Source organism: Akebia trifoliata, chromosome 15 (genome assembly GCF_017979445.1).
Source record: "Akebia trifoliata isolate Shusen 1 chromosome 15, ASM1797944v1, whole genome shotgun sequence".
In the NCBI taxonomy this organism is placed as follows: Eukaryota; Viridiplantae; Streptophyta; class Magnoliopsida; order Ranunculales; family Lardizabalaceae; genus Akebia; species Akebia trifoliata.
In genome coordinates this window covers 8,224,678-8,241,716 of record NC_141389.1, presented here as the reverse complement: position 1 = coordinate 8,241,716, position 17,039 = coordinate 8,224,678, and the positions used below count along the sequence as shown (strand labels likewise).

The following is a 17,039-nucleotide window of genomic DNA, read 5'->3' as shown; positions in this document are numbered from 1 at the left end:
TATAATCACTGAAATGAATTTAATGTCTTTGGCCCTTATCCATAGTGATCGATCTATCTGGTCGTGTTATTTGTAAGACATATTTGAGAATTGTATTGTAAATATATGCTCCCACCTTTGTCTTCAATGTCAGTCTAACAAGTCCTTTTATGATAACTGTGCTTCCTGCAGGCTTCTCAAACTCTCCGAATTATCACATTTTATTCTACTCAGCTTCCTGGCCCAAACTATCACTGACATGAGGTAAAACTTGTTTAATGTTCATGGTTTTGCTATGTAATCCATGACTTGTCGTTAAGCTTGTCATTTTTTGTCCTCTAGATTTCCTAGATGTTGTCCTGTTTAGCTATTTGTTTATTATGTTTTCCATGTAAATCTTGGTTCAAAGCGAATTTTAAAAATTGAATACTTCTTGTTGCTTCATGCAGGGTTCGTAACTTGCCACACTACCTCCTCCAGAGATGGTACTGGAAGTGTTTATAATTAATTGTAAGTGACTATTTTTATTTGTTTGGCTTTGGCACAGAATTCAAAAAATTACAATTTTTTTTTTTTACATTCATTGTTTTGTTATTTATGTGCAGTACGCAAGGGTGTGCATTATGGTTGTGGTGATTTGATTTTCTCATCACATATGATCTTTACTCTAGTACTTGTGCGCACATATCAGAAATACGGCACACGAAGGTAGAGCAAGAGTTGTCTTATATTAGATGCAATTACTTCTATCTACAGTTATAAATCTGATTTATTCTATATGCTTGTAAGTGCACATGGGGTTCCTAGGTCCCAGACCCCGAAACGCTGCTGGTGCAATCTTCTTATGCCGACTAACAGTGTTTTTGAAAATTCATGCATTTAAAAGGTGCCCCTTTCGGCATCTTGGAATTCATGCCAGCTGCACCAGGATGGATGGGAAACAATTTTTATTCATTGCAGATGAAGCTATAACAGACTGCTTCATGCTCTTGCACGATAGTGCTCCACCAGCTGGTCGGAAAACAAAACCTAAAGTAGAAGTACTATGTCAGGGATAATGACAAAGTGCTTAATTTCAAATTTTGAGTTTAGAGGTTATAACGACTGTGAAGATTAATTTAAATAGAAAATATGGATTTGGTTGTCTTTACCGACCAATTTCAGCCTCATCTTAAAATAAAAAGGAATGCACGTTTCTTATGCTAGAAGATACAAACAAAGGTAACTTATTCTTAAATTCATGATCTCATAGGTGAGCATTGTAGCGCACAATCGACCAGTTGAATTACAAGTTTACAACCCATGGAGTTGATTGCTGCTAAGAGAAGGAGAAGGTTGTGGTAAAGGCAATATTCTAAAAGAATTACATAAGGAATTCCATAAGATTTTGTTTTTCTGTGTTTTTTTCCTAAGAAAGCATGGATTCTATGTCATAAAAAGTACAGTACCAAGGGGAGACAACAAAGATTACAAAAATCTCCAACAAATGCATTCTCTGCTTCACGTGGGACACTCTCATTAATTACTAGAGAGTAAAATGGCTAAAGTTTCAGTACATTAAGGAAAAAAAGGCTATAAAGATCTATGAGAGCTTAATAATTCACATTAATTTCACTAATCAAAAGAAAATTATTAATTAGTTTAAGAGTGAGGAGATGGTTTGAATGCAAGTTAGGAGGATAGTAAAACCTGCAGCAATGGTAGCTATAATGGACCAGGGACCCCTAAAATGAGTGTGCACGAATTCACCAATTGATACCCTTATTTTGCTTTCATAATATTTATCAATACCCCTCATAACTTCTGCATAGGCATGATGATCCGGCACCAATCCAACACCCAATTTGTTGAAGAGATCGACCACTTGTTCGTTTTTACCATGCCAACTGTACAATATTCTCTTGGACCACAACTCCTTCATGTCGTCATCGGCATTATCAATAAGTGTATACATAAGACAGTTTAATATTTATTAAACCTCATCAACCTTATCTTTAATTCATTGGCTTCAACCTACCCAATAATCTATCATCTTTTACTTCTCCAAATAATATAATAAAAAATAAATATTAAATAAAGTCAAGGGCATTCTAGGTATTAAAATTTTAATTTGACTCGTCTGATTTGACTCACAAGTTTTTAACTTGTCTCTCCTTGTTAGACATCCATGTGTACTCAAGTCACTGAATTGCTCATCACACTGACTCATCCAAGACCAGAGGCAATCAAGCTAGAGAAAATCATTGTGAATCGCCTAACACAGTGGCTCATCCAAGAACTGAGATGTCTTGGCCTCAGCTCAGCCGAGTTAACTGACGGCCCAAATTGACTCGGCCAAATTTTACATACGGCCCAAATTGTAAATATGTGACCCGAGTCATCTCGGTTGTGAAACAAATGAGTGAGAAACGATTCACATTGGATATTCGTCTCAGCCTTAAACGATTTGGACATGACTCGGGTGAGTCATCTCAATCTTGAACGAGATTTGAATCCATGAGATAAAATAGGAAGCCTCAAAGGCTGAGATTGGAGTATACTCCCTAGCAATGCTCCATTTTACAAATAGCTAAGAAATGTAAAAAGGAAATTAGCTTACCAAGCACCGGATCCAGATCCAGACCCGTTAGTGTTCGGATCTGAGTTGCCCCCATTTGAATGCTCCATTTCCCTCAATTATATTATAAAAACCCTAAATCCTGGGTTTTTCCCCCAAACAGACCAAAACAAACGTAATCGAACCAAATGATTCGAATTTCAAAAGATGTGAGCTTATTAGGGTTTTTGTGGATGAAACACAAGATAATATAGTACAGGCAGCTATGGCTCACCTCGTTTGTTGTAAATAAATAATATCTTGTGCTCTCCTCCCTACCTACCAAAAGGTTTATACACACGTGAATAACTTTTTTTATTTTTTCCAAAATTTACACTCAGCTTGGGAGTTGGGAAGCCGCAAATGAAGCAAATGTTGTGCAAAATTTACTGTTGCTTAGTTTGGTATCATAGTATAACAGTTCGCTTGAGATAATTATAAAGCAAGGGTTCAACTCGGTTTTATTTGAATAAATTCAAGAAAGTTGAGATAATTATTAACCCCCACCCCCATTTTGTTTTTGTGATTTGAATGTTGAAAAAATAATTTTTTTTAAGGGTGAAGGGTAAAAATATCAACATATTTTCATATATTATTGAATGATTCATTGATTTAATTGACTAGTCCCTTTTTCAGAGAATTTTACTAATTTTTTGAAAATTTTGTAGAATTGTTTTACTATGTTTGGCTCCTACTAGTAAATCCGATGCAAAATAATTTTTTTATTATTATTATCTTAAACCTTCTTATCTTCAATACATAATTCTCATCTTTTATTAATGGAAATCCTTAGTTCTTTATCTTCAAGTTCCTCATTATAGAGGGTATTAGTGTTAATTGGTAAATACCCGAGAAGCGAACAAAATAAAGATTGATCGAGGCTTTTGTTGAACACAATGTCCTTAAAACAATTTCATTCCCGCAATTTAGTGATCACGGATCAATGAATAATTGTCTCCTAAGATACAATGATCACATGTGCAGATGCAGTACTTCAATCTACACGTCTAACGAACCGAACGCTAAGTTTGTACTCTCAAGAAATGTAAACGATAAATTTAGAATGCAAGTTAAAATAGGAGAGAAGAAAAAAAAAATTTGAATGAAAAAAATAGGGTTGAAATGACCTATTTATAGAAAGGTAAGAGACATAGTGTCTCTTGAAAATACAAGGTTTTAAGAGACATCATGTCTCTTATAAAAGGAAAGGTGTCTCTTAATAGACAACCCAAAGACCAAAAAGAAAATAGGTGTCTTCTTAAAGGCAACCTTCCTGGATGAATAAGGACCCATGGAAAACGTGATAGGAATTAAGGGGTGCGCTCCTTCAAAAGAAAATCTAAATTAAGCCCAAGCCCAAGCCCAAGCCCAAGCCCAACATTAAAATATCAGCAAAAGTGCCCGTCGCATACACCCACGTGAAACCAAATTATCAAAATTTACACCCCCCAGCGTACGCATCGTGTGCACGCACATGTATTAAGAATTTTTTGGACCAATAGTTTAAATTCTTCTTGAGCTCATACGCGTTTTGTGCATGTGTGAGAAGTTTTATATAAGAACTAGATAAATTTCTTATTCCTATCTGATGTAGGACTAAAGAGTTTCATTCACAAACTCAATAGTTCTACAAACCACATATAACAAACCATGGCTAGTAGGGGTTGTTTAGAGCCGATTTCTAATTCACTCAAAAATGATTTTTGACAACTACATAAATGAAATTATTTTCTACAAAAAGAAAAATAAGTTCTCAAGTGGTCTCACCCCAAATAAAGTGTGGGACCCACTTAAATCATAACTCAAATAGACCCACTTGATTAATAAAATCTAAAAAATTCTATAAATGTTTCCAACAATCCCTCACATGAAAGAAAATGACGACAACTAAATGACGATAAAACAAAACAAAACATTGAGAGTATAAATAGGAAATATACTTCATCAGGATAAGTAGCTTGTGACTTTGAACCTTTCCTAGTAAAAATTATTTTCTACCACATTGGCCTTAGACTCAAAGTAGTTATTCTTAATCCATTTCTCACTCATTCTGTTATCTTCATCAATCCTTAACTACACTATCAAGTCTTCGAGCGTCATCTCTTTATATTTGTGCTTCAAATAATTTTTGAAATCTTTCTAAGATGGTGATAATTTTTCAATTACCGATGCCATTAGAAAGGATTCAATTATTACTATTTTGGAATCCAACATTTTATAATCTAAGAATCTGCCAACTACAATTTTTTTTTTGTTCAGCATCTTCTGTCTTATATTTTTTGTCTAAGGATTCTCACAGTTCTTTTGTAGTGGCGATTGGACTATATACATTATACATGATGTTATCTAATCCATTAAGGATATAATTCCAACATAGGAAATCAGAATGTTTTCATGTTTCAATAGCAACAACAGTTGTGCTATTTGATTCGTTTTCTTTAAGAACAGGAGCATCTTCTTAAAGGAATTTCGTTAGTGTTGTCAAATAAAATAACATTTTCTACTGCCAACGCTTGAAATCCAAGCCATTAAATTTCTTAGGTTTTTCTTGGTGATTCATTTTTTTTAATCTGAGAAAATAGAATATAAAAAAATACCAAAATTATCTTAAGATTGTTAATCGGTAGATACCCAAAAAGCAAACAAAATAAAGATTAATCGAGCTTGTGTTGAACACAATGTCCTTAAGACAATTTCATTCCCGCAATTTGGCACCCACGGATCAATGAACAATTGTCTCCCAAGATACAACAATCACATGTGTAGAGGCAACACTTCAATCTATATGTCTAGCGAATCGAACGCTAAGTTTGTACTCTAAAAAAATGCAGATAAGAAATTTAGAATGCAAGTTAAAATAGGTGATAAGAGAAAAAAAAAATTGAATGAAAAATTTAAGATTGAAAAGACCTATTTATAAAAAGGTAAGAGACATGGTGTTTCTTGAAAATACAAGGTTTTAAAAAACATCATGTCTCTTGGAAAAAAAAATGTGTCTCTTGAGGGACAACCCAAAAACCAAAAAGAAAATAGGTGTTTTCTTGAAGACAACCCTCCTGGATGAATAGGCACCCATAGAAAAGAAAATATTAATTAAACCCAAGCCCAACACTTAAATATCAGCAAAATGGCTTGTCGCGCACACCCATATTAGGTCAAATTAAACCCTAACTAAAACAACTTAATCTTATCTCTAAGTGACTTAATCCCAAATCCTAATCTCCCAAAAGCTATTTAAAAAGGGGTCTCCACCATCAAAATTCGAAGGTCAAGAAAAATCATAGGAAAGAAAGACCAAAAACTCTCCCAAAACTTTCTAAAATCCTAAATTTAATGTCCCAAGTTCATACCTAACACCCAAATCTTGTTGTTTTTACCTAAAAACATCCAGAAATTTTTAAAACACTCCGAAAAGTCATAAAATATTCAAATCTAAAAGAAAAAAATCTCATCTGGGAGATCGAAAATAGATCTAGCGACGGAGACAAAAACGGGAAAATTCACATGAAGAATGCTCTCTACCAGTTTTTAAGGGAATCAATCGTCGCAATCACCTAGGTAAAGAAGATAATATTTTTTATTTTAATTTTTAAGTTGTTTCTTCTTACAATGTAAAATTTTTAAGAAAAGTAGAGACCGATATTTGCCAAGCGGGATTGACGCCTAACACCTTCCAATCCTGTAGCGTGATCCCCAGACCTATTTTTTTGTAGTTCAGTATTTTTTATCCATTTAAAGTCATGTTTCAGTTCCTAGACTATAAAATTAGATTGTGACTCCCAAAAAAAAAAAAGCGGATCCGCACCCACGGACTCTTGATTCTTGTATATAAAATTAATATAATTGTAAGGTTTATGTTGGGTTTCTTAGATCAAGACCAAGAAAAACTAGAAGATAATGAGAGATTAAGAAGAAAAAAAATTTTCGACAAGAGGGAGATAATTTTTTGTAATAGCTTATTTAATAATGAAAACTGCCCTCCAATATATATAACTTGCAATTTGGCTATAATAGCAACTCTTAATAAAACTATAAATCTTATATGTTCGGGTTCTTAGAGCAAGATGAAGAAGAAGTAGAAGGGAATGGGAGATTAAGAAGAAAAAGAGTTTCTGACAAGAAGGGGATAATTTATTGTTATTGCTTATTCAATAATGAAAACTGCCTTCCTATAGGTTAACTTGCAATTTGGTTACAATAGCAACTCCTAATTAAACTCTAAATCCAAATTAGATTCATACTAAACTCCTAATAAAGTTAAAATAGAAACTTTCTAAAATAATACTAAAATAATTAAAAAACTAATATAACTAGGAAACTAAATAATATTGGAAACTAAAATAAGGATTCTAACATCCCCTCCCACTTCGAAATGACTTGTTCTCAAGTCAGAAAAACTTTGATAACAACATCGTCCTTAGGTGAGTCTACATGATTCTCAAAGAAAGGAATATCGACCTCTAGAATGAGTAGTTAAGGTTTTTTGCAATGATGCCCCGGTTTTAGTTGATCCTCATAATTGAAACAAAGACCCTTGGCTCGTCGGTTTGCTTGCTTTGTAGGGGAAAGTGGTTGAATATAAGGAATCCCATAAGGAACTAGCCCAAGTAATGATGTTGTGGGTTCAAATGTTTTTTGTCCAATAGGAGCAAGTAGAAGGACTAAACGGTTGGAGTTCACTCGAGAGATTGGCTTTACTATTGAAACAGGTACAACTTCTTTTTGCAATTTTTTTAGTTCAAAAGCTTATATAAGGGTAATAGATTTTCATATTTGAACTCCTACTCGTAGTTTGTCATGCAAACTGATTGTTCCTATTTGACGCAACTTGGAAAGTGTTCCACTAGGAACGTTCTAATCTAATGAGCCAAATCATGTACACAATGACTGAGTAAATTGTGTCCAATTCAATCCGCCTAAAGTGCGTTCTAACCATTGGTACCATGGAATCGCATCTCCCATAAGATGAGTCGATGCCAAGGTCACCATCTATTCATTCATGATGTTAGTGCCTTTTTGATATTGCTCCACACAAAAAATTCAACATGTGGATCATCTCTGTTAAACAACGAAAAATCGATACGTATGATGCGGCTTTGAATTATAGCCTCACCTTCATTTGGACGGTCTTGTATCTCCAATTGTGGCTTAGGTGGTATCTGTTGGCAAGTCATTAATTCGAATCCGATTCAATATCTCAGAAATTTCTTTAATCATTGGGTGAGAGATTGAACTTGAACTTCTAGCTCCTTAACCGTCATAGTGAAGACCAAGAGAGATGCTCTGATACCAGATGTTAGGGGTTCTTAGACCAAGAAGAACAATAACTAGAAGAGAATGAGAGACTACGAAGAAGTAGAGCTTCTAATAAGAGGGAGATAATTTATTATTATTGCTTATTCAATAATGAAAACTATCCTCCTATGTATAGAGAGTTAACTTGTTAATTTGGCTACAATGGCAATATTCCTAATTCAACTCTAAATCCTAATTAGACACATACTAAACTCCTAATAAACTTAAAATGGAAACTCTCAAAAATAATGCTAAATGAATTACAAAACTAATATAACTAGGAAACTAAACAAAATAGAAAACTAAAGTAAGGATCCTAACAATTTAGGTGTTTAATGAAGTTAGCAGGTGAGATCTTCACGATAAAGCTATTCTTATTACTAGCTTACTTTGAGCTGCTATCTGTCCTCATTATTCCCTCTCCTTGTTTTCTCTTTCTCTCTTGTTTCCAACTTTATTGAATTTGATTTGCATGTAACAAGTACCATGTTATGGATTATGGGAATTTGCTTAATTTAGAAATTTGTGTTCAGTGGTTATTAGAGATTTTGAAGATTAATTTATGTAGAAAATATGAATTTGGATGTCCTTGCTTACCAAATTCAGCCGTAACATAAAATAATAACAAATGCATGTTTCAAATGCTAAAAGATACATATTAAAGGTAATTTATGCTTGTATCCATGATTTAATGGTTGAGCATTGTAGCATATCGGTCGACCAACTGAATTATAGGCTTACAACCAAAGCACTTGATTGCTGCTAAGAGAAGGAAATGGCAGTAAAGAAAATATTCTAAAAGAACTACATAAGGAATTCCATAGGAGTTTTTCTTTTTTTTTACTAAGAAAGCAAAAATTTTATATGTTATAAGAAAGAGACAGTAACAAGGGGAGACACCTTAGATTTCAAAGAAGAGAACAAAGGGAAACCCTTAAATCTCAAACAAGCACTTTCTCTACATCACTTTTAAATACCTTTAGTTTTAGTACCCTATGAAAATCTGGGCTACAAACATCTAGGAGAGCTTAATCATTCACATCAATCCTACTAATTAAAGATAAAAATTACTAATTAACTCATAACAGTGAGGATATGGTTTGAAAGAAAGTTAGGAGGATAGTAATGACTGCAGCAATGGTAGCTATAATAGACCAGCGACCACTAAAATGAGAGTGCACAAATTCTCCAATGGAAACCTTCATTTTGCTTTTGTAATATTCATGAATGCCCCTTATAACTTCTGGATAAGCATCAGGATTCGGTACCAATCCAACAGCCAATTTGTTGAAGATATCGGCCACTTGCTCGTTGGTGCCAAGACAATTGTATAATATTCGCTTGGACCGCAGCTTCTTCACGTCATCGGCATCATCAATGAGTGTATCCATGAAATAGAGGTAAGAACTAACTGGAAAATAATATGTATCTTTGCCCCTCTCATAGGCAACCAAGTTGAGAAACTTTTCTCTGGTATAGTTACCAATGACCATTTGAGGAAGTAACAACTCTCCACCAAACATGGTAGGTCGAAAATGAATGTTATTTAAACAACTTGTATTACTCCTCTTGATATTAATTCCCACCGCTATAAGCTCATTGATTGAAGGGTATGATCTCCATATCAAAAAAGATTGGTTAGATGTCTGACCATCATCACGAGAACCAGCCACTTTTTTCCAAAGAAGGTCAAGAAGATGAAGCGGTTGTTGTTGATCATCTCCCTCAACCTCGATAGATTGATGAAGATGTTGTTGACCATGGTTTTCAGCACAATCCTCACTAGAATAATAGTCTTGGGGACTAACTCTGGCATTGATCCATTTCTCGACCATTTTTTGCCATTTTTGCCATTTTTCCCATTTTTCAGTGTCTTTGAAGCTCATTATCAATGCCTCGAGAACTACATATGGGAGTTGGTTCTCAAGCAAGAACAAATCTCTCCATATGAGAGACAGAATATTTATATGTTCGTACAACTCGCTATCTATTCCATTTATGCAACAATCGATGAAATGCAGAATAAAGCAACCATCAAGGAACATCATCCTTGCGAACTCTTCGTTGGACCTCTGCTCAATCGTGGACCAATCATAGTAATCCTTGGCTGTAGTAGCCACTTTTTTAACCATGCAGCAGAAGTTATTAAGATCACAACCTGAGACAAATTGTTTAGCGCACGCAATCTTGAGATCTTGTACCGTCTTGAAATCGGGTTTTCCATGGTGATAAGGGCCAATTGACAACACCACAGGATCAAAGCATTTGTTGTGGTCTTCGATATCTCGCAGTACCTGTGGAACCTTTGGGATTCGAGGCTTCATACTAGTCCGTCGATCACTTTGGGATTCATCTTCTGTGATTGTTATAATGCTACAAGGACTGACACAAAAGATAAATGACTCTAATTAACTCGCTGAGTTTCAATTTAAATATCATTAATTTGGTTGCAACCAACTAGTAAACTTGCCGACTTGGATTAGGAACTCAGCCCGATTAGATGATATATATATATATATATATATATATATAGGGTCAGGTTCAAGGGACATGAGAAAACATATGTAAAAACAATGTAACAATTATAAATTTTCAAAATATGGGTTAGAAATTTTGGATTGAGCTGATTTTTGTTGAGGATGATCTCTATGATGGGAAGATCATCCTAAAAAAAATCAGTCTAATCTGAAACTTCTAACCCCATTAAAAGTTATTTAGAATGTAGATCGCTGATTTTTTGCTAATTTTTGTCAATAATTTGTAAATCACTTTTGATGGATTTAGAAGTTTCTGATTGAGCTGATTTTTTGTGAGGATGATCTTCTCATCATAGTGACCATCCTTGCAAAAACTCAGCTCAATCCAAAACCTCTAACCCATATTTTGAAAAGCCATTGTTTTTTCATATGTTTTTACATGTGACCTTTCAACCGCCCTATATATATATATATGGGTCCGTTCAGCACCCTAAACTTTACCACACACTTTAACAAACGTGTTTTGTCCTACATGGGTTAGAAGTTTTGGAATGGGCTGATTTTTGGTGAGGATGATCTCTATGGTGAGGAGATCATCCTCACCAAAAATCAACTCATTCCAAAACTTCTAATCCCCTCAAAAATGGTTTACAAAAAATGGACGGTCTACGATTTTTCAACTTGTAAACATGGGGTTAAACATTTCGGAATGAGCTGATTTTTGGGGAGGATGATCTTCTAATCATAGAGATCATCCTCACCTAAAATCAGCCCATTCCAAAACTTCTAACCCATGTAGGACAAAAAACGTTTGTTAAAATGTGTGGTAAAACTTAGGGTGCTGAACATTTCCATATATATATATATGTATTTGTAGTTGTAAGTATTCCACATCTTACAGGGGATCAGAGGACAACTATTTATTACAACATTGTTGACATTGCTTGGACGCAAATCCATTTTACAAGATCCAACTGCATTTGGTGGAGTTGTAAAAAAACATTGAAAGAATAAACGACAGTCGAATGGTATTGTAAAAAAAACATTGTAACAAATAGTTATTCCTTGGTCCCAAGGGCAAAAAGCCCACAATATGAAAAAAAAAGGTCATATTCAACGATCCAAGGCCGTTAAATTTCATAAAATTCGACAGACTAAGATGTCATATTTTTCATTGTCAAACTTTTTTTTTTGATGAGTCGAAACTTTCAAATTAATGGAGGATGGGAGAAATTCAACGGTTCTAAGCCGTCGAATCGGCTTCGAATTTTCTCATCAAAATTTCAATTTTCATGTAGTGGTTAGGGAGGGCAATTATGCAAATCCATTTTACACAATCTAATTGCATCCAGTGATGTTGTAAAAAAAACATTGAAAAATAAATGACAGCCGAATGGAATTGTTAAAAACATTAGAACTAATAGTTATCCCTTGATCCCAGGGCAGAGCTAAGGAAGGCAATTGCCCCCCTCCACAACTTTTTTGGAATTTGTAGACCCCCTTTTGCCTTAATATTTGAGATGCCCCTCTATTTTGAATGGGGTTGTTTCCTCTCACTCCACAATTTCTACATTTTGCCCCTCCCCCAAAATTCTTTTCATTGATTTTAGGCACCCTGGTATGTTCAGGTGAATATTTTAGATACCTTCATGTGACAGTGTTAAACTTTTTTGGGTTTTACACATCTATTTATAGTTTGTTAAATATTTGAGAAGCCCCTATGTTTTCATATTATTGAGACCCTTTGAATCAATGTCTGAGATGGGAGGATATTCCCTAGGGATGTTCAAAGAACAAATAACAAGAAGAAAAACCTTGTGCATGAGGTGAGTTGTCAATAGGTACCCATTTATCTGGAATTGGAAACCTTGGTTTTGGATCCCTTTTTATTGGACTTGGAACTGAATTGATTCCAAATTGAAATCGATAAAAACAAATAATTAAATGATTTAAGAAAAAGAGTATTCTATGATTTTTTTCTAGGGCTGCAAGTTGGGCGGGCTAACCCTGAACTCAACTTGGGCTCAACCCAACAGATGGGCGAGCCCAGGTTGAGTTATATGAAAAATGTGTTGAGCCTGGGTTAGGAAATCTCAACCTGAATTGGATTCGGGTTGAGGCTCCGGGCAACCCTAATCAACCCAAACTCCATGCTATATATTTACATATAAATATTTTTATTTATTTATTAAAAATTTATTAATTTTCTCTTCTTAAATATGTTTGTAAAACTATGAGAAAAAATTATAACATAAAAATTTATGGATCTAGAGGTTTTATGCAAATTTATATACTAATGATTTTATTTTTTATATTGTATTTCTTTTTTAAGATATAAAACAAAATTTATATGTTGATCAAAATGAAATAGACTTCATCAATGAGTCCAACCTGTCCAATCTACCAAAAATTATGTAAGTTGAGCTAATTGTGCTTAACTCAATTTTAGAAGTTCAATCTCGAGTTGAGCTTGGATAAATGACCTTTAACTCGATGATCGGATTGAGTTGAACTCGGGTTGAGGGTTCTGCAACTTGGGTTGAACCGGGTTTGACCCTCCAACCTGCCTAGGTTGCAGTCATATTTTGTTACCATCCCATAAGTTTGAGAATTGAGACCAGAACCAACAAAAACCAAAACCAATAAAATTGAACAATTTTAATTCCTACTCTTTTAGGAATCCAACTAAAATCAACCCATTGACATCCTTAGCTTGACGTTAAAATAAGTCCACAAGGAAAATAACTTACCAAGCATCAGATCCAGATCCAAATCCACACCCATTTGTGTTTGGATCTGGGCTGCCAACATTTAAATGCTCCATTTCTCTTAATGTATTATAGAACCCGTAAGTCGTGACTTCTTCCCCAGAGATACTAAAACAAACACTAATAAGCACCAAATGATTTCAATGTCGAAAGATGCGAGTCTCTTAGGTTTTTATAATGATGACCTCTTAAAGATGCAAACGAGTCTTACATGGTTAGTAGTGAAAAATATCCGGTGCCCTATTCAGAGTTTGTACACCTGTCAAATATTGATTGATTTAAGTATTGACTAAAGTGATCAAACAAAACAAAACAAAAGATTCGAGATAAGATATCCTGATATCATGATCCATTTGTTGGATTTTGATTCAAGGCATGTTGATAATTTAAGGAAAATGCTGAAGTAACAGTTCCAAATCTAGGACCCACACCACACATTTTTTATTCCTAATAAAAACTTATTTAAAACATTGCTGACCTGGGTACAGAACCATGGATACTTATCCTGAATCAAAATCCAACAAATGTGTGGTGGGACTGGGCTGCTTGTGTATCCCAAGGTAAATGATCTATTCTTCTATGAAAAAGGTGTTTTGTGTGTGTGTGAGAGAGAGAGACAGAGAGAGAGAGAGAGAGAGGAGTCACATTGGGATAAGATATCTTGATATCATTATCCATTTGTTTGGATTTGGATTTTTGATAGAAATAAAAAATGTGTGGTGTGGATACTAGAAGAATTAACTTAAGATATCTATGATTCGCAAGTAATATTAAAATTTACATCGTTCTAAACATTGCTGACTTGGGTACAGAATCATAGATACTTTTCATTGAGATATGAGTGAGAAGCATCTATAATTCTATGCACACCAATGTGTGAAGTAATTTCAATTTCAATGTTACTCCAATACGACTCATAAGTTAATTCTTCTAGTATCCACACCACACATTTTTTATTCCTATTAAAAATTTATTTAAAAATCTAGTTAGGCGTCATAATCATAAGGTTGATTATTATCTTAAAAATCTAATTATATGTCAATAATCATAAGGTTATTCTTGGCATGTAGGAATATTTACTTTAGAGTCTTGATAATGTGACTCCTCCCTCTCTCTCTCTCTCTCTCTCTCTCTCTCTCACACACACACACAACACCTTTTTCATAGAACCATAGATCATTTACCTTGAGATACACAAGGTACCATAGTTCTAAAATGGAAAATGTTGAAATGACAAAGTATTTATAGATATTCTCACAAGTCTGACGTGGGTTGAGCGCATAACCATAGATGTGTTTTCTCGCAATACGAGTAAAAACCATCTATGATTATGTATGCATGTCCACATAAGAATTGTGAGAATCACAGTAAATCCTGTGTCACCCCAGCACGACTCTTCTAAAAATCACATTCAAGCTCTTCAACTTATTCTACCTTATCTTAGTCTGTCATTGGACCTTAAAAAATAAAAATAAAAAAAAACTCTGATTTTTAATCTTAAAACGGTTTTCTACCCAATAATCTATCATCTTCTACTTCTCCAAATAATATAATAAAAAATAAATATTAAATAAAATCAAGGGTATTTTAGGTATTAAAATTTTAATTTGACTCGTCCGATTTGACTCACAAGTTTTTAACTTGTCTCTGCTTGTTAGACATCCATGTGTATTCAAGTCACTGAATGGCTCATCACACTGACTCATCCAAGACCAGAGACAATCAAGCTAGAGAAAATCATTGTGAATCGCCTAACATAGTGGCTCATCCAAGAACCTAGATGTCATGGCCTCAGCTCAGCCGAGTAAACTGACGGCCCAAATTGACTCGGCCAAATTTTACATACGGCCCAAATTGTAAATATGTGACCCGAGTCATCTCGGTTATGAAACAAACGTGTGAGAAACGATTCACATTGGATATTCGTCTCAGCCTTGAACGATTTGGACAGGACTTGAGATAAAATTGTAAGCCTCAAACGATGCTCCATTTTACAAATAGCCATAGGAATCTAAAAACGGAAATTAGCTTACCAAGCACCGGATCCAGATCCAGACCCGTTACTGTTCGAATCTGAGTTGCCCACATTTGAATGCTCCATTTCCCTCAATTATTTTATAAAAACCTAAATCCTGAGTTCTTCCCCAAACAGACCAAAACAAACGTAATCGAAACCAAATGATTTGAATTTCAAAAGATGTGAGCTTTTTAGGGTTTTTGTAGATAACAAGATAATATAGTACAAACAGCTATGGCTGACCTCGTTTCTTGTAAATAAATAATATCTTGTTCTCTCCTCCCTACCCACCAAAAGGTTTATACACACGTGAATAACATTCTTTATTTTTTCCAAAATTTACACTCAGCATGGGAGTTGGGAAGCCGTACATGAAGCAAATGTTGTGCGAAATTTACTGTTGCTTGGTTTGGTATCATAGTATAACAGATAGGTTGGGATAATTATTAAGCAAGGGTTCAACTCGATCGGTTTTACTTGAATAAATTCAAGAAAGTTACATAGAAAATTTAAGGAATATACAAATGATGTTTTTGGGCTTATTACCAAAACCATCATCTTCAATCTCCCTAACCCCCACCCCCCATTTTGTTTTTGTGATTTGAATGTTGAAAAAATAATTTTTTTTAAGGGTGAAGGGTAAAAATATCATCATATTTTCATATATTATTGAATGATTCATTAATTTAATTGGCTATTCCCTTATTCAGAGAATTTTACTAATTTTTTGAAAATTTCGTAGAATTGTTTTACTATATGTTTGGTTCCTACCAATAAATCCGATGCAAAATAATTTTTTATTATTATTATCTTAAACCTTCTTATCTTCAATACATAATTCTCATCCTCCATTAATGAAAATCCTTAGTTCTTTATCTTCAAGTTCCTCATTATAGAGGGTATTAGTGCTAAATAATACACCCAATCCAGTTAAATGTACACATTTTTATGATGAAGAAAAACAATTCATTTATTTTAATATATTTTAATTTTTTTTTATAACCATTTTAATATATTTAATTTATATTTGTATTATAACATAAATAATTTTATTTTGACTCATCACATCAAGTGTGCGTAAATTCATCAAAGTGTTGCCAAACTTTAAGGAATCGGATCCTCTATAACACACGGTTCATGTGGCACCTTGTAGCACAATTTCAATGGATGAGAGAGAGCTATATTAGAAAAGAATTAATATCTCAACCTATAGAAGAATGAGATATTATTGATTCTCCTAGAGAAAAATTACAACAACCCTAACAGGATTTTATAGAAACCAAATCATATCTAGAAATAAACTCCATCCCTAATAAATCCCAACCAAATCAATCTAACCTTATATTAATCCCAATAGATATCATACAATGTATAATAGTATACCATATTACAATGCAACATAATTAATTATTCTAATACCCTTCTACAATTACATGTTCCTTTGAATAAAGAATGCATGATTGATTAATATCAAATTCCTTAAGATTGTAATTATTAAATGCTTGGTGTTGCCAACGAGTATCCATCATGTTTTCGAGGGTCATTGACTACTTGTAAAGCCACCACTATCTCATCTTGATCATCATGGGATCTGTCAAAGTCGATGATCAGTAAATCAGATCATATGATCTCTCCCAAAAGCATTTGATTGGATAACATGACTTGATAATTATATCTCGATTGAGATTATAAGTGAAAAAAAAAATAAAGACTACTAAGGAGAAGGAAATTGTAGAATAGGAATTGGAGATTTTATTCATGAAAAAAATATCTAATGAATGGAAGCCTACCGATAATGTTGTCACCGTCGACAATAGAAGGTGGATTTGCTAGATTGGTCTCTCAAAAGAGACTATGCTCTGCTACCATATAGAAGAATGAGATATTATTGATTCTCTTCGATAAAA

General features: G+C 34.0%; 1 protein-coding gene across 3 annotated transcripts; it reads right to left on the bottom strand.

The window, feature by feature from the left end:
• Positions 1-8,749: 8,749 nt before the first annotated feature.
• LOC147384201 (UPF0481 protein At3g47200-like) lies at positions 8,750-15,253 on the bottom strand. Of its 3 annotated transcripts, none has more exons than XM_086426860.1 (4): positions 15,149-15,220; positions 13,327-13,374; positions 13,098-13,235; positions 8,750-10,252 (listed from the first exon to the last, which is right to left on the bottom strand). In XM_086426860.1, the coding sequence occupies exons 3-4, from the start codon at positions 13,169-13,171 to the stop codon at positions 8,950-8,952; spliced, it is 1,377 nt and encodes a 458-aa protein (XP_086282986.1). In that variant the 5' UTR covers positions 13,172-13,235; positions 13,327-13,374; positions 15,149-15,220; the 3' UTR covers positions 8,750-8,949. The 3 variants fall into 3 exon arrangements, with proteins under 3 accessions (XP_086282986.1, XP_086282987.1, XP_086282988.1); XM_086426861.1 differs by having other exon boundaries at positions 13,098-13,223; positions 15,149-15,197; XM_086426862.1 differs by lacking the exons at positions 13,098-13,235; positions 13,327-13,374 and having other exon boundaries at positions 15,149-15,253.
• Positions 15,254-17,039: the final 1,786 nt, after the last annotated feature.